The sequence below is a fragment of the Triturus cristatus genome, chromosome 8, assembly GCF_964204655.1.
Source record: "Triturus cristatus chromosome 8, aTriCri1.1, whole genome shotgun sequence".
NCBI classification, from domain to species: Eukaryota; Metazoa; Chordata; class Amphibia; order Caudata; family Salamandridae; genus Triturus; species Triturus cristatus.
In genome coordinates, this window is record NC_140591.1 from 184,267,858 (window position 1) to 184,286,703 (window position 18,846).

An 18,846-nucleotide genomic window follows, 5' to 3' on the forward strand; every position below is an offset into this window, starting at 1 on the left:
GACCAACTAATACCAGATAGTTTGAGTTTTTTTGCCAAGTAAACGGGAGTGTTGTGATGAAGAGCTTTGTGTGTCAAGCTGGTTATCTTGAACTGAATCTTAGCTTCAAGAGAGAGGTAACTAAGTTGTATTAGAGTTGCTCATGTTTTCTTGATCCTGTGATTAGTCTTGCAGCTGAGTTCAGTGTAGCCCTTAAAGGGGCCAGCCTAGCTTTGGGTAACTCTGCCTGGGTCGCACTCCCATAACCTAAATGGGAGATAACTAGGGATTGGACTGCTAATTGCAAGTCATCTGGATGCAGGTACGGTTTGATTTACCTTAGAGTGTGGAGTTGGTGATGGGTTCCTCTGGTGATTGCACTGATGTGGTCTTGCATATTCAAGTATTTGTCTAGAGTTATGCCTACTGATCTCGTGGATTCAACAACATGAGGGGTGCAGTTGAGTGCAGTTAGTTGTTTGAGCCATTCTTCAGTGATAAGTTGCTCGCTTCCTACGGGTCAGTCATTAGCCTCTACGTCACACCTCACCCCGCAAAAGGCAGGACTTCACTCCAATTGGTTTCATACACATGCCGGTATAGATTTATGCAGTCTATGGTGTCAGTGGGCGAACAGTTTCACCGGATGGTGGATCCGGCCTCGGAAGTCTCCTCAGGAAATGACCATCTTGTCTAACAAGCTCTAGCACTCCCTGTAACACCATTGTTACAAGTGAGGTAACTAGTGCCTTTTGCAGCATTAAACATCTCCGGATTCCTAGCGGAATATAACCATCTGTGCAGAAAGCTCTGAAGTGGGAGTAGTGCCAAATTAACACTTAAGCAATGTATGAGCCAGTAAAGTTTTTTTTTGTGTGCCTCTACATGGATATATTGGCCATGAATGCTAGAGTAGCTAGTTTCTGTCTGGTGAAGTATACCCTTGGTTTAAAAACATTGGCAAATAAGGGTTTAGAATTTAATGCTTTGATGGTTTGAACTATCCATCAGGTTACTGATGAGCCCAAAACCTTGGAAGCATGAGGTACAAAAACTGTTTTCCTGAGGTCTTGTATTTAATAGATTACTGCTTTTCTTATGTCTAGCATATGAAATATCTGTAACACATATGATCGCAAATATCCGGGGTCAAGGAAACAAGAGGAAATGTGGGCAATCAATTAATGCGTTCATTCAAGAAAATATATAAAGCACCACAAAGCATATAGGACTGTCACATTGTAATTATGGAACTCACCAAAGGAACCTTTGCCTGATATGTGAGAGCCAAATGTCCTGAGTTGCTCCCTATTTAAAAGAAACTAGTGTTTACTAAATTATAACACTAGGCCTCACACACTCCTGTGGGTGTCATCCTTCATCATTGGCCCGCCACACTATCCAGAGAAAATTCTAGTGGCAACTGGGCCCTGTGTTGAAGCAAAAAAACAGCCCCACTTGTTAACTGTCTGCTACGTATATTTGCAGAGTCTACGCTGATTTTAAGCAACAGCTGCCTATATTTTCCCTTTCTTCCACTACAGATTTAGCAATCTTTTGATATTCCTCATGCAGGTGTTTTATTAAATCCACCATATCATACAATTACTTATGTGCATACCTATAGAGTACTGCATAAGTTAACTATGTGCCACTGAATAGTAGAAGCTATATTTTATTCCCCACATCCTCCAGGATTTTACTATCCTCATCTGGATGCAGACCTTGAGAAGCAATGGATTGCGCTCTCTTGATTGTTGTTGATACTCTAATGGAGTCCGGCTCCACATGAGTCTTTATGTACCATGGATCATGCAGGAATGGTTAACATATTTTTCACTATGAGCGGTGAAACCACTTTTAAGGTAGCTTGTTTAGAGAAGCCCTCTCCACAATTTTCAAGATATTTGTTAATGGGGTCTTCATCTTCAATGCCCAGTTGCAAGTGTGGTATTTGTTCCCCATCTGTATTTTCTGACACCCAAAGTTTCCCTTTGTGTGATATATTTTGTCTTCTCTCTTGATGCCTGGTGTTTTTACTCAAACAGATTTTATTGTTCGATGACCATAATCAACCACTACAATTGTTATGCACATTTCCTTTAATAGGATGCCCCGCTCTTTTTTTTTTTTACACAACTGTCAGAAATATTACACCAACTATATTGTAACATCACCTCTTTTTTCAAGGTGATGCAACTCATTCAGTCTTGTGTTGAAACAATCACAAAATAATAAAGAAAATGGTAAAGAAATGTAACCTGGGTCTCCAGGGTGGTCTAAAGGTACCATCATCGAGTTGTAGAAGTGTGAATGTATCCTTCCTATCAAGTTCATAGTATAGGGGCTGGTGTCATCTTGGATGTGTGATGCTGTTCTTGCTAGTGATCCCCCGTGGGCACACTACGCAAGGCCTACTGTACTGTGTTCTCCCACCCGTGAGTGTGGCTCAATGGTCCAGCTGATTTGCACTGGTTGCCTCTTCTCTAAACACACTCACTATTGTATCCCACACTTGGGCAAAGTCAGACATTTTCACCCCTGTCGTGTCAGATTAATAGAGGGGAATAAATCCCGAGATAACTCTACCCTATAATGGCTTATTAAATTGGAGATATCAACCCATCCTAGATTGTGGGCAAACCCCTCTGGACCCACAGACCACAATATAGCAATTTCTTTGTTTTAAGATGAAGTCAATCTAGTTTTCAAGACATTCAGGCTGGCAGAATTGTTTCCTATGATTGAAATGGAATAAAAGACTCTAAATTGCTATTTTGTTGTCTGCCTACCCTACCCATTAGCCATGCACACCTTTCTTGGTCTGCGTATGCAACAGTATACTTTGCCATCCAGACCATTTTAATACTTCTTGTTGCCACAAAGCCAGCCTGGGTGCATCTACCACATTCCAACTCATTGCCATTTCGCCAGCACATGCCAGGTCTAGAAACATGCTGGAGAATTTGTTTTACAATTAGGGCACGGGAAAGATCCAAAAAAGCAGGGTTCAAGTGATTGATACATGTGATGTGCGATTAATTTGGCTTGTGAATTTTCACCCAGTAGTTTACTATCTGTGTACAGCCTTGAACAATATGAAAGTCTGCATCTTCTTACATCCCCTCACCCCATTTAGGGCACTGTGTCTTACTTAGAGGTCAGATCTTCCCTTGTGGGTTCTGTGTGGGTTCTGCCTTTCTAGACCTCTTCATAGCAGCAGTTATTATAAATCAACAATCTTCGTCATCTATCAACAGTTTATATTGGTTGCACATATGCCTTTTAGGCCGTCCAATAAGTTTTTGGCCTGATCAAGGAGTGACTTAGTTCTATAATTAGATGTGCGTATCTTGCTCCGTCCTTTGTGCCTGGGCTTGACCTCCAAACTTGCTTTTGAAGCTTACTGATTTTAGCATTTTACGGTGCAGCAATGGCCTTCTCTAAAAAGTTTTTTTAAGCCAGACTTTCTCACCGTTAAGTGCTTTCTTTCTTTTCATCATCAATGATATCAGAAGATTTTTTGGGTTTTTCATATTTATCCTCCAATGTCAAAACACTCTCTATTCCAGCTTGATCATCAACTGAAATTGAATCGTTACCTATTGGGAAATCCTGTCCAGGTGCCTTCTCCTTGGACCTAGTAAAATGGGATATTTCAACCACTCATTTGACGGACACATGTAGAGAGTGCTTATGCGGCCCACTGTATTTGCTTGAACATCTTTGCCTCGGCCGTTTCTCTGTAGACTACACTGCCCTCTCTTCTGGAGGGCTCTGGAAGTTGTTTTGCTCTGGGGGCACTGTAAACTTAAGGTCTTACCACCTTTGGTGAGTCGACCCAATTGCCGCAACATTATGGGAGAAAACCTCTGAAGTGGTGTTTCCCTAGAGTCTCCTCAAAAGTCGCTACCACGTTCTTCTCTGAAAATCCCATATTCTCTGCAGATTAATACTTTTCTTCTGTGTTGGGAGATTAGTCTAACCTGACATGTCCATTATTGTTCAGGACACCAACAATATATTAATACAATGTGTTACAGTTTTTGGTTTGAAAAGTGAACCTGCATAACAATCCTCCAACTTATTGTCTCTTGGGAGACTTGAAGAGCTACATTTTGGTTGCAGTGCAGACAGAACTTGAATAATGAGCTCATAATACAAAACATAGAGTCAATGAGTGTCAGGGACACTATCTTTACCTTGATACATTGGCAACACAAAAAGATCCCATGGAAACATTAGAATTACTGATCCAGCGACCGCCCTATGTCTTCATATTGAATTCAACTTTAGTTTCTCACTTTATTATTTTTCAGGAACTCTCTCGACATACCTAGGATTCACTAAAATGGGGCACTGTGGGCTTATGGTCAACGCCATAGTGAGCCATCCTGACTCTGCCTAGATCGACAGCAAGTAGAAAACGTTTAGAAAACAAAACACTGCCAGACCCAACCACTTGTAATGTTGAGATGTCATGGTGACAGCTCCATAACTTGTACTAGGAGCCAAGTGGAGGGATTAAGGTTTGATCAGTTTACTGCTTACGAAACACAAATAGAAATGTAATGTCTTTTAAATTGAAAGAGAGTGTAACAGGAGTACTGAAGTCTACTGGAGGAGAATGGAGATCAGAATTGTGCTGAGCACTGGGTTATGTGGAGAGGCAAGGGCACCCTGGAATGTATTTGGACAGAGGAGAAACTAACTGCAGAGTGGAGCGAACATGCGGGTGGAACGAACATGTGAGTGGAATTTGCCAACATCAAAGAGTAGTACAAGCAAGGAGTTGCTGTGAGGACCAATCATTTTAAATTGTAAGACTTCAGGGAGGAAACTACAGTAGCCTGCCATGAATACTACTGGTGAATGAAAGGAAGTGAGTGAAAGGAAAGTGTAATACATACACCATTAGCCAAGTAGAATTTGTTTGATTAATTCCTTGTGGGAATGCATTATTATAATCGAAGCCTAGGTGTGCTACTGCTACTAGGTTGAGTCAACATGACCTACAGTGGAGTTCAGTTCCTCAGGTCCTCTAAAGTCAGGTGTCTTTGAAGAGGTACAAGTTATCCACCTAACGCATAAGTATTCCAATGTCTTGTACACCAGCTGAGATCGAAAAGCAGTGCAACAAGGTGTTAGTTGGTAGCAGCCGGACAAAGGACACTGTGCATGAAACTGAGATTTTTAGTTTCAGAACAATCTCTCCCTAGTCTTAAATCTCTGAAGGAACAGGGAGATGACTATATGTTTGCACCCTCATACAGGAACCCAAAAGATCAAGTAATGGCGTGATGTTTGTGACAGGACTACCTCAATTCAATGGTTATTCACATAGGAAGTTATTGGACGCTTGTTTTTATAGAGGCATACTTGTCGCTCCCCCCAACAAATTATAAACATCACAAACACAAATGAAATCGAAGAAAAAGGAACCATTCGCTAATATGGGGTTTCTAACTCCTATGCTGCAAACATTACTCACACATGGTGACAAGCTTCATCCAAGTCCCGATAGGCCTGTGTTACCCTCATTGGTTGTTCCCTCAGATGTGATTGCAAATGTAATTTTAGTTGTCGTGTCATCCATAAATAAATGATCGCTTTTTAAAAAGTGCTTTGGTGGGATTTAATTTGCATTTTTAATTTGTTCCCTCGTCCGCACAAAGAGTAATCTATTTAGGGTCGATAGGATCCTACCAACAGCTGTAAATAGTCGACATGATTCAGCTGTTTTTTAGCTTATTGTGTACAAGATGGTTCTCAAGTCAGCCCACCAGACTTCCGCATACAAACACCATGGAAGGTATCAGAAGGCAATACTGATAATACAATAATTTTTTGAAAATATCTTTATTGGCTTTTTCAAATTTATGAACAACCATAAACAACTGAGCAACGCACCAGTCAAGTAGGTGCTGCGTATCCTGGAATATCAATACACTCAGTTCGTATTCCACATATCCCTTCAGATAGTGTACAAAAGATCCTAATCCTAGGACCATGTCTAGCAGGGTTACCCCTTCCCATACTTCAACCTTCTCCCTCCCTGCTGCTGGTTTCAAGGGGGTCCATCGTCTGAGGGCTCTGTCATCCTGTTAATCGTCTCACCCCAGGTTACTAAGTCGTCTTCCACTGCCTCAACTTGTAACCCAAATGTGTATTTCATTTGCTTTTGCCCATTCCATCGAATCCTTCTTCCACTGTACACCTAATGTATAGCAATCCGTCGCCGCACCAACACCACTCCTAGGGCAAACATCCTGGCTTCCATCTTCGTCTGCTGCCGCCTTGGGATGATGGCCAAAAGGCATTGTATAAATGATCCCTCTAGTGCTAGCCCTGTGATTCTAATCCGGTACAGTACTACCTCTCTCCAGAAGCCCACTATGCGCTGGCATTCCCAAGTCATGTGCAATAAATCCGCCGTGTCTTGGTCGCATGCCACAGGGGTCTTAGAATAGATCATAGTGAGTTTTTGCGAGGTCATTTACGTCATATGCAAGTAATGAAAATGTATGAACTTGAACCGTGCATTAGGGGACACTTGTTTAACTTGGACACTAAAGTAGTGTGTAGGTGGGTTATCAACCATCTACACCCAGCCAGTTCCAACAACTGTCTCAGTGTGACATGTTCCTGTGGCTTGTCAGGAAAAAAGGGACAGATTGCTCGTGCGGTCTGTGCCATCCTCACAAAAATCCTTGCAGAGTCCCTCACAAAAAACCCTGCAGAGTCCCCCATCCCCTCTCGATGCCAGCCTGTAGGGTCCTGTGATTCGGGCGCCCGCACTTTGCTGATCGCTCTCCAATCTGGTCCACTCTCTTTTTGCAAAGGGGTGGGGGTGTTAGGGGGGGGGGGGGTCGAGGTAGCCCTTCCAGGCCCAGGGCCCGTCTCCCCGCTCCGGTACCTCTCCAGCTGCTCCATGCGCAGCAAAGCACTTAACCCCAGTCCAGAGACCTTCTCAATCATTTATAAAGCGCAGCAAATCACCTGGGAGGGTCTCAAGGTGCTGGAGTTGCTAGCTGCTGCTTGGTGATCTGTACGATCAAACACACAGGTCTGGAGTCCTTTCCTGAATTGCTGGAGCAATGAGGTGGTCCCGAGGTGCCGGGGAAGGTTGTTCCATGCCCTGCTAGATGTGAGAAAGAGAGTCCTCCGCTGTTGGCTCGGCTGATCAATGAGAGGGGGGGGGGGGGGGGGGTGTCGGGGTTCAGCGAGGAAGAGGGAGGCAGACCGCAGGCTTCTGCTCGGTTGGTGGCAAGTCATGCGTTTGTTGATGTATGCTGGTCCAGGGCATTGTATGCGTGGCTCAACATCTTGAACTGGCATCTCTTTTGGATTGGGAGCAAGTGTAGCTTCTTAAAGTAGGTTATCTGGGGAGGTCGAACATGAGTCTTGACGCTGTGTTTTGTATTATATGTAGTCTCTTCAGGAGGCGTGCAATGATTCCTACGTAGAGAAAGTTCACGCAGTCCAGCCTGATGGTGACAAGATCCTGTGCGACGGTCCTTGTGGTGTCGACTGGGAGCCACTTAAAGATCTTGTGGACCATGCGTAGGGTGTGTAAGAAGGTGGATGGGACTGTGTTTACTTGTTGCTTCATAGAGAGCTTGATGTCCAAGATGATGCAGAGGTTGTGGGCCTGGTCTGTTGGGGAAGGGGGTGGGCAGAGTTCCACAGGTCACCACATGCTGTTCCATAGCAAAGTGTTATTCCCAAAGATGAGGACTTCGGCCTTGTCCGTGTTCAGCTTGAGGCAGTCGCCCTTTCATTAAGTTGGTGACTTTCATCATACTTCTGTGGAAGTTGGCTCTGGTGGTGGAGGGGTCTTCTGAAAACAAGAGGATGAGCTGGGTGTCTTCGGCTTAGTAAATGATGCTGAGTCCGTGTGATCTGATGGTGTTGGCCAGGGGGAGGGCGTCATTTACTTTTTGAAGAAAGTGGGGCTGAGGGATGATCCTTCGGGGTCGCACACAATTTTTTTTCTCCTGCAAGGCATGCCCCAAGGCCCCGCGCCACCAGCACTTGCACTTGTCTCTAGGAGCCATGCATCACTTCAGTGCAGTGCTCTGCTCCTGTCTAGAATACGGCATATCCTCGGCCATATAGAACCCTTAGCACTCTTCGCTGCCCACACTGTCCACCCGCAGGTTACTCGCTCCATCACTAAGCCATCCTCCACTAGGCCTGCCCAGCAAGTTACCTCGGCCTCCAGATACCCCACACCGTCTATCAGGGGCAGTCCAGAAGCAGCACCACACTTTGGGTCCCCGAGGGGGTGGGGGTGGCCTCCTCGACCAGCCACAGCCAGGCAGTCTGCTCCCAGAGCAGAGAGGCAGCTGGGAGACAAGTGAGGCAGGTTGCAACCGTTCTGAGTGTGCGTTCCCTCCACTAGTGTCACGATCACTGCTGCCCCCGATGTGTGGGGTTCTTAAGCGCAAACAGGGAGCTGTCTTAGGTAGGCTCTTGTTCAGGATTCCACAGGATTCTTGCTGGAGACTGCCGGACCAATCAGGACTTATTTCACAGTGTTAAATCTCAGACACCTGCATAAGCATGGCTCGAAAATGAGCATCTCATGTAAAAGTGTGCAGGATATCAGGTCAACTAAAAACATGCTTTACATAAATGTAGTCCCCCTCACGGACTACTGTTCCTCACAGCTTCAAGTAATCTGTATCCCCTTACACTGGTTTTCTATTTAGAGTTGCATATTAGCCTACTGGAGTTTTCTGCTACCCTTCCCATGCCTTGCACACCAAAGTTCTCTGTCAAAGAGACAGCTCTCCAACCCTACAAGAGGTTTTAGAAGGACTTGCACCTCCAGGACAGGATCTGCTCCTGTCACGCTAACACAGGTCACAACTGTGAAGGACATGAACTAGAACACAAAACATCGTTACACAAAACATCGTTACTTTTAAATGGATATTATGTTGCAAATAAAAACAGATTGTTCATTTACCTCCACCCTTCATCAGCAACAGCATTTTTCTCGAACATCATCAACCAGAAGATACGGATCTTTAAAACCTCACAGTCATCATGCACCTCGTTCCTTGGCCGATAGAGCCAGTATTTAACAGGATCAACTGTGTGAAAACAAAAAAATATATATTCAGATAGTTTAAATAGATAAATGATAGGCAATCACAATATGTTTGTAATCAACAGTACCCTATATCCCATTGGGAGCAATAAAATAAATAAACCCAGGTTTGAAACTGGTTTTCTAACAAATTGCAGCACAAGTGCACCAACACTTAGTTGTTTCCTAAGATCTTCAAGCTATACCACAACATGTATGATTTTTTTTACATTACCTTGACATGAGGGCTGAAATGAAGGCGGCTGGTAAACTTTACCTAGAGGCTTCCGATTTTGTCCAATGGTACAGTAACAATCCCCATATATTTAAATAAATTAGGTTTTCATGGACCACTGCATTACTTGGATTAAATATGAGAAAGTCCATGAATCCATTAATAACCTGGATTTAGGGGAAAATCGGAAATGTGGCCTAACTCATTCTCACTTTAGTTATGCATTGGTAAACTGCGAAATGCTGTGGAATGTTCCATTACACTCGAGATTTCTTGTGAAACCCCAGCTGAAAACACCACCACTTGACCTAGGTCTTGCGATACGGTACCAGTCCATTAGCATTCTAACACAGATTGCCAGATTTCTGGAAAGGGAAGTAATATTGCAAATTTCCATACTTCTCCATAAGGGCAGTCTGAGTTTTTGTGCGATGCATTACATGTTACTGATGTCAGTGAGGGATGATATTTTGACCATTGTGGAGACGAATTACCACAATTTGCCAGTGCTGTTCGACTAGTTCACTCTCTTCAATATGGTGGACTACCTCTGGCATTGGGCAGGGAGGTGGCCAGTGTCACAGACGGACACTTAAATTGCTCTTCTCATTCTTCACCACTACATTCCAGTTGAAGGTACAGTTGAACTTCTCATCTACTAAAATAACCTGGAGAACCTTGTAAGTGTATCATATAGGACCATGGGTCTTAACGTTTTGACTTCTCTAGACCTGCACTTAACCATTACTCGAATCCGGGCCATCTGGGTCCCAACCCATCACTCATACATAATTGGACGCCCAGGACTCTGGCCTAAGTAATTTTGACAATTTGAACCTCAAAACAATACACAACAAGCATTTGCAATGCAATAGGTCTTGCATTACTGATAGTTTGAGGTACTGGCGTTACACATAATAATGCAACGCCAACAGCTCATACTTTCAGTAATGCAAGACCAAGTGCATTGCAAATGCTTGCGAGGTGAGCACGGCACCAGCACTGCATGTCTCGGTGCAGTACCGCAAGCTGCTCCTAGAGGTCCCGAATGAGCAAGGCACCAGCGCTGCATGTCTTGGTGCAGTGCTCTGTGTAGAGCTGATGAAGGGAAATTTATAGACTGTCTCCTATAAATGTGAGATGTTCTAGTGAGTGAAGTAACCACTGCCAGCCTAGCTTAGGACCAAGTGTGTGTCCTGTCTGAAGCCTTTTAAGAAAATAGTGCCTTGAGTCTGTAATTAAAACCTAGGGAGTAACAACACTTGTAACAGGGTGTCCTCATGGGAGGTTACAAGAAGAGGCAAGGCGGTACTAAGGAGGTACTACTAAGCCTATTGACAAATTAAAAGCCACCATTTTCAAAGGACAGGGACAGGAGCCAATTAAAAAGATGAGCGGAAAGTGGCGGAGCTTTATGCTCATATCCTGAATACAGCATGTCTCGAAGAGACAGCGCAAGCGCTGCCTAGGTTAGACCTAAAAATGTAGGGAAAAACAATCTAACAAATACACAGATAACGAAATAGTTTATAAAATTCACAATTAATCATAAAAAAATCGAAATCTGAACTTTTATGGGAATGGTGGTGCTTTTCTAAATTCAATTGGGCCAACCACTGTCCATACTATATTCTGTTAGATGTACTTGCACTGCTCCCACAAATCAATCTGAGGATACCAACTTAATTTCTAGCCAACAATTTCAGAGTCCTTCACACTTATAGAAGGTTTCAAATTTTCAATTTATACTTTGCTGTTTTATTTATACATACTTGAATAACCTGCTTTCTAAGTGTTGCAAACCCCCTGAGTAGCCATTGCAGATACCCAGGGGTAAGCGGATCACAGGATAAGAACCACTGAACTAGGGTCTTACAATAATTACTCTCATTATTCTCTTATAGGATCAGTCGGTGATAGGTAACCAGTTCCCCTATCCAGATGTTGGCTTTACGAGTGAATCCCAACTGTCCCAAGGTATATATGGCCTACACTATTTAAAGCACTGGGGCAGGTGAGATAGGGTATTGCACCTACAAAATGATACCCAGGTCACAACGTTCTATACCCACACATACTAAGCACTAAGGGGATTAAACACTAGAGGGTAGCAGGCTGAAGCCAAATGCAACTCTATTCAGGATAAAGAAATAATCTGGACACACAATTGAGTCCCTTCAACTAATTTTTGAGAAATCCATGACAACTATTAACACGTTTAGGAAATGCACAAGTCTGGCTAGATGAAGACCTGTGGTTCAAATCTCACATCATTGTCAAATCTTTAGGCATTTTCTTTCAAAAATATTCAATCTCTTTCTTTACTCTGGAAAATGTTCTCGAGTGGGTGGCTGGTGCTCTAAACAACTGTTTAGATCACTAAGCCAGCCTTTTTTTCCAAAACTTTCCAAGCAAAAAAAATGTGTGGAAGCAGGAGGACCAACATTTGGTTTGGATGCTGGTGAGTGCTATAAACATAGCTGATCACATACTTACAGAGAACTCTGCATTAACTATGTGTCTGAAAGGATCAAATAAAAAATAGGCTGTGTGTATTGAAAGGTTTACACGCCACTAGTGCATCCTATCTATGGATTAAGAATGCTAAGATCTACTCCAACAAGAAAACTGCATTCACGGAGTACAGTCCGACTTGTTGGTGGTCATGTGACGCTAGTTTGTCCATTTATCCACCCATTCTCATATGCTTTCACCAACACATTTTCAATTAGTTCCAGTGGTTTTCACTTTGGCTCTGTAGCCAGACTCTTTAAAAAGCTAAATGAGTATCGCTAGTTTGTTTGCTGTTGCCAACCTATGTATTTTAAGATACTGTGGGAGCCCACAAGTGCCTCGCATGGGGGCCTATGATAAGACTCATTAAAAAACTTTAAGATGGACTGTCTGTCTTTTAGCAGATCTGGGGTAGTTTCTCAGAACTAATTTTTACTGCTAGTGTATGTATCCTTTTCTCTGTTGATATCAAATTACCTAGGCTTGATATTCCATTTATGTCTTGATGTTAGGTACTGCAGTTCTGTTTAGTTTACCTATCCCCTATAACAGGAAAGAAATTGAAGGTCAGGGCTCAGGGAATTTTTGTACAGGACTAATAGCCCCAGTAACTGGAATGTTGCATTGTTCCCTTATATATAGTTATGGCTATTGAAAGTATGCAAGTTCGAGGATTTTTATCTTTACCTGTTAATGCTGAACTGAAACACACAAATTTTCCCTAGTCACTAACCAGCTCCTTCCCCCGTTTTCCCAATCTAAATACCTTCCCCTGCGCCCTGTATACTCCCCCAAAAAAGGCTCTCGGAGACGGTATGTAACATTTTGGATTATTGTCTTCTATGCTCTTCAATTTCAGATTTATCTATAATGTTATGGCATTTTCTTTTGCAAAATTCTCAATCACAAAATTGTTGAAAGAAGATCCAGATGAAGCATTAATTATGCAGTCTCACACTGGAAAATGCAATACATAGCCGAAAACAATTGAAAGGAACTAGCTAGAATTACTGTAGAGGACTGCTGGTTTTATCCTCAAACCGGTGGTCTAAACTGCAGATCCTGCCTCTTCTTCTCCTGTGAATATGTACAGTTTTGTAGGGGAATGGGAGATGCCAACTCTTGCTGTCACTGTGATTGGGTACTAAGGGGACTGCAGGTGTGAGAATGGAGACGTATCCACAGTCCTCTTCTCTCCCACTGCCATACCAAACTTTTCAGCCCATTTCTTAGATTCAGTAGAAGCACCTGCAGAACCGTTCTGAAAGGCAGATGGAGTCACGGGGACTGTGAAAGATACCCTCTTCCCTGGCGACCCTTGGCACAAGTCAAATATACTTACAAAGACAAATATGCACCCTTACAGGAGAAAATAAATTACTTACTAGTATTGTCATCATAGAGGGTAATTTTTAAACATTTACTGTGACCCTGAAAAACAGAAAACAAGGATTTGTAAACAAAAGCCCGTTTTACAGCAAATACAGATGTGTTTGGTCATGCCATTATAAATTATGTCCCCAGTTTCTTTAAAGGTCCTCCTTATACATTTCAGTAATCTGACAGTTTGTAGTAACCACATATCATTGCCAGCCCCTGACAACTGCAGAATGTTAAGTGAATTGTTAGTTAAACATCATTGCACATTTCCAGTGATCATTCTCTAGTTACCAGTTAGATTTTATTGAGCAATTAATTCAAATCATTGCAATATCATAACATTTGCATATAAACGGTATCAATATTTAAAAAAGACCACTCGCCACAAAACCATTGTGTAATGACATACTAAAACATTTCTACGTAGCCGGGCCCCTCCTTTCCTGCCAACTCTTGTGTTTTTAAGTTGTATTCCACGGTTGTTAAAAACTTAACAAAGTGGCAGATCAGTCTTAGGTCCTTTGGCTCGAAGAAAGCTAATAGAGCTGGTCTGCTGAACGAATGCACCTCTCCTTAATTAACTGGCGCAATTAGTCCCTCCGGCTGCTAAGAGCATTAGAGGAATCGACACTCACGCCTACACAAAATGAGGCGTTGCTGGTCTCCCTTCTGAAACCGGGCAGAGATCCCGACCTCCTGGGTTCCTACCGCCCTCTGGCTCTGTTGAACACAGCCTATAAGATCTTCGCCTCTATCCTCGCTAAGAGACTAGCCCCGTTTGTAAAGACTCTAATTCACCATGACCAAAACGGATTTGTCCCGACCAGAAGCACCTCTTTTAACATACGTAGACTATTCAGGCTCCAGACGTACGCATTGGTGCGCTGGCCGCACTCAGGCGGTCTGGTGTTAGACTTGGAAAAGGCCTTCGACTCCTTGGAGTGGCCTTATCTTGCAGCAGTTCTACAAAAGTATGAGCTTTGGGATGGATATTTACAACTAGTACAACTACTGTACCAGCGCCCCACGGTGCGAGTCCACACGGGTAAGCTTATTGCTGACGCAATACGTGTTCCGAGGGGCACCAGACGGGGATGCCCACTGTCCCCGCTGCTATTTTCCCTTGCTATGGAGCCACTGGCAGTTCTGCTCCGAGAGAGTGGTATGGACTGGGGCATCCCTCTAGGTGATGGACTTCACGCAGTATCCTTCTACGCAGATGACCTGCTGCTATATATCAAAGACCTGCGCGCTGTACCTTCAGCAATATCCACATTGTTCCGTAGGTTTGAAGCGGTATCGGGACTCAGAGTAAATTGGGCTAAGTCAGGCGTTTATTCTTTCCAGCACGACGTGGCAGAGTCTGATGTAATCATTAACGGAACCACACTCACTTGGTATCCGACTACGTTCCGGTATCTAGGCGTCTACATATATAGGTCCCCTGCGGATATAATGGATGGCAACCTAGTGCACGCCATCTCATCTATTAAGACACAGATACAGTTTTGGAAGACCCTACCACTAAATGTTATGAGTCGTATCACCTTAGTTAAAATGATAGTCTTACCACGACTACTGTATTATTTCGCGAACCTGCCTGTGTATGTTCCAGTGCGTGTGTTTCGGGAACTGGAAGGATTGATTCGCGGATTAATCTGGAATAGGGGAAGGCCCAGAGTAGCACTGCAAAAATTATATGCGCTGCCTGAACAGGGAGGTTTAGCGGTCCAGCATCTGGAGCTTTACTACCTAGCTGCCCAACTGCAATGGGTCACAAAATGGTTGTGTGGTAGGTGTGAGAAGTTGGCCTGATGTATGATGTCACTAGTTCTAGTGTACACCTTATATCAGTCCAAATACCCTTATGGTGATTGGTTGTAAAGTCAACCTTATAGACCAGCTATCCTAGTGGTAGCATGGACAAGAGCAGTCTTACGCTTAACTCTGAATGGCATGTGAAGCCAGCTGTGATACCATATATAATCCCTTGAATACCAAATGAAAGGACACCACAACAGATATATATATAAAATAAAGTGTATTTATTCTAGTCAAACCCTCAGCACTCTTTATGAGATTAGAGGTAAGTACAACACAGTCTTATTTAAGCATACATTAAGTCACACAGGTAAGTAATACAGTTAGGCCCTAGGGGCCACGCAAACCATATACTAAGTAAGTGGTATAAGGACCACTGTCACGGAAATAGAATAGGCCTAGGCCTAGGGAATCGCTGGGGCTACACTATACTACCAAAGGTTAGGAAGTGGGAGGCCCACGGGATTCAGGTGCAGAGTGGAAACACTCACGCGTAATGCGTAAAAGTCAATAGCAATAGTACAGTTTAGAAAACGATAGATTTAGGACACTTCCGGAGTAGCCAGGAAGTCGAGACTGGAAAACTAGACACTAGGATAGTCACTATCCTGATGAGCACCGGAGTACCCAAGTTACCTAGCCCACAGGCTGCGGGTGCATAGGGGTGAAGTTGCGTCGGGTTTCGTCGTCGACTCCTATGGATGCCTGAAGAAAGATGCTGACAGGCAGTCAGTGAAGAGTGTCCGGTGGATCCCAAGGCTGGGATCAAGTAGAGAGGAGACCTGCAAGCAGAAGGGACAGAGTCAAGGTCACTAGCCAGTGACCACGTGGAACCAGGAAGGAACCAGGCGATGTCGTGAAGATTGCAGGTGAAGGTGAAGCTTGTCGCTGCAGCCAGGAGGACCAGGAAGCGTCGAGGACGACCAGGACCAGGAGGCGAGCTGTCCCACGAAGGCTCTTGCTGTCGGCGGCGTCGAAGTTGGACTAGGACTCACCAAGCCTTGGCAAGCGGAACCCACGCAGAACGGAGGACTTGCTTCTGGTGCAGACCAGGAAGGTCTGGGATGCTTCTCTTTTTCAAAGGAGCAGGAGCCAGTCTGGAGGAGCCAAACCAGCGATGAAGATTTCAGGGTGCGTCGTCACAAAGGCCACTAGCCAGCGGGCAAGCAACCGGACAGACGCGGCAAGCAGGAAAATGCTGAAGGGCCCCACGCAGAACTCGTGGAGTGTGGGGGGCTGATCTTCGGTGCAGATGGTGCTTGGGGTTGGGGCTTCTCAATCCCCGGTGCACAACTTCGAGGGTGCCTCAGAAGCTGCGCTTGAAGATACTAGCCACTTTTCCCAGGTAGCCGGTCCCACGTCGCTCGTCGCCTCCACGGATCTCAGCTCTGCTGTGGATGTGGATCAGGGTCGGAGAAGTCTGGAAGTCAAGGCTCTGGTCGGGCTCTGCAGTCGGTTCCTCGTAGAACTTGGGCAAAGCAAAGGGTAGTCTCTTGATGGGGCCTGTTTGCACAGGGTAGCCACTCCTTGGCCACAAGGGAGATTCTTCAGTCTTCTTCTTTCGTCGAATGTCGAAGGTCCAGAGTTTCTGTTCAAGTTTGCAGGTTCAGGATAATCTAAAGTCTTGAGGCCCAACTCCCACTCTTATACTAATCTGGGGGGCTGGGATACCTGCTAGGTCACGCCTTATGGGTGGGACCTGGGAGGGGGTGGTTACACCCACTTCCCTTTGTCCAGTTTCGCGCCAGAGCTGGGGCTGGAGTGCCCCAGCGCCGGTTTGAACTGGACTATGCAAGGAACACCTTGTGTGCCCCAGGCATGTCTCATTCCTTTCAGCACCATCTCACATGTTACCAAGCACTCTGCCTCCAGGATTGTTAAGGCCTGCCATAGGAGTGACTGATAGGTACACATGTGTCTATATGTAAGTTAGGTATAGGACTACTACACCTAAGCAAGGGGTGATTACACGACCTTGCCCCAGCTGAGTGATCAGCCAGTTGTGTCAAAATGGAAGGCCAGGCCAGGGGTGGCATAATACATGCTGCAGCCCCTGGTAGGCCTAGGGTACACCTATGCCCTGGGTACCTAGGGTACACTGTACAGGGGCCAATAAGGTGATCCTATCCAAATGGGTTATGCACCTAAAGTACATAGTATTAATTTAGAGAGAGAGCAGACAGCCTGAGACCCTGAATGGCAGGATCTCAGGCCAACTAAGTCGAAAAACCAGCTAGACACTAGGCAAAAAGTTGGGGGTAACCATAGTCAGATATCCACCTTCCTACAGTAGGGACCTAGCAGATACAGCAACCGGGTCGCCCCCGTGGACGCAGTCCCGAATATACAGTTTGTTTCATCCGCTGGCAAAGCTCCCCCATCCGCAACAGATCCACGTAGGGCTGTCTCATAGATGCTTCCGGAGAAGCCTACAGCTTACCAAAGGCACGATCCCCTATGCCCCGATATTGCCACTCACGGGGACGCCCGGAGGCGGAGGCGCGATAACGGATATTGCATTATCAGCTTGGCATGAGGCTGGGGTGGAAACAGTGGGAGACCTGTACGTGGATGGTGCTCTTGTGCCCTTTGCGACCCTAACCGATAGTGGTATACCAACGGGACAGTTTCTCCTACATGCAGCTATTGTGAGAACATGGACGCTGGCATTGGGAGATCTGACAGCTGAGCCGCCACTACACCAGCTGATGCAGTACCTACATGTCATGGGGGAGGGGTCGCATGTAGTCCACTGGCTGGTGCAGGCCTTGCTCGTGCACGTACTGAAACCGCCGCAGAGTCTTCGAACACACTGGGCTGTGGATACAGGTAGGCTCTGGACAGACAAAGAGTGGGACCGTGTCTTAACTAGCGCCACACACATACCACGTAATTCACGGTTTAAACTCATACAAACGTACGTATTACACAGAGCGTACCTTTCGCCGGACAAAATAAACAAATATTTCAACGTCACTATTTCTAGTTGTCCGAGATGTCAACTTCCGAATGTCGACTTCCTACATATGTTGTGGTCTTCTCCCTTACTGCTGCCCTACTGGCGCACAATAACTGAGACACTTACGAACTGCACGAACACTCAGGTGCCTAGCACGTGGGAGTTTGCGTACTGGGATTTTATACTCGCAATAAAGCTAACAAGGTAAGCTCCAGGTTTTGCGACCTAGGCCTAATAACTGCGAAACGGCTAATTACTAAACGATGGTAGCATAAGGATCCGCCTGAAGCACTCAGTTGGAAGAAATCCCTAGGGAAATGGGCGCAGGCGGAGAGCACCGCCCTTCACAGGGAGGAAACGGCGGGGTTACGGAAGTACCTCATAGCACAATACTGGGATGAAATTCTCCAAGCCCTTACATACCCTCAAGCAATACCACACGCACCTCCCATACAACAGGCAGGCGATGCCGCTGGAGGACTTGATTGAGGACTGCCTTCTGCCCTGTATAGTGCTGAATTTAACTGTATCCGTTGATCTGAAACACAGCTACGCAGGCCTCGGGGAAATTCCGTAGGTACATATTTAGTCATAAGTTGCCCTAGCATCCACACGACTGTGATCGAAGCAGACAGTGTAGCCCGCACTCATTACAAACGATACGGCTTCGCCGCAACTTACCTCATACGACTACTCATCTAACTGTTTCATACTCCATCTGGTATCTGACATCGTTTTCTATTATTTATTTTCCTTCTTCTCTGTTTTTCTCTCCCCCCTCTTTTTATTTCCAGTTGTAGTTCATGTTTTTCAAATCAAAAAATGGTTGGTATCCTGCATCATTTACTATTATGAGCACAT

At 44.9% G+C, this 18,846-nt stretch overlaps 1 protein-coding gene across 3 annotated transcripts in view; it reads right to left on the reverse strand.

Annotated features, from left to right (window-relative positions):
• The window catches only part of LOC146801785 (E3 ubiquitin-protein ligase TTC3-like), a 1,762,960-nt gene that overhangs the window by 1,674,462 nt on the left and 69,652 nt on the right, over positions 1 to 18,846 (reverse strand). For all 3 annotated transcript variants that reach the window (XM_085621278.1, XM_085621277.1, XM_085621276.1), the window contains exons 3-4: positions 13,211 to 13,256; positions 8,954 to 9,080 (exon numbers count right to left, since the gene is read on the reverse strand). In XM_085621278.1, coding sequence (XP_085477404.1) covers positions 8,954 to 9,080; positions 13,211 to 13,256 — 173 coding nt within the window. The remainder of the gene's footprint in view (positions 1 to 8,953; positions 9,081 to 13,210; positions 13,257 to 18,846) is intronic.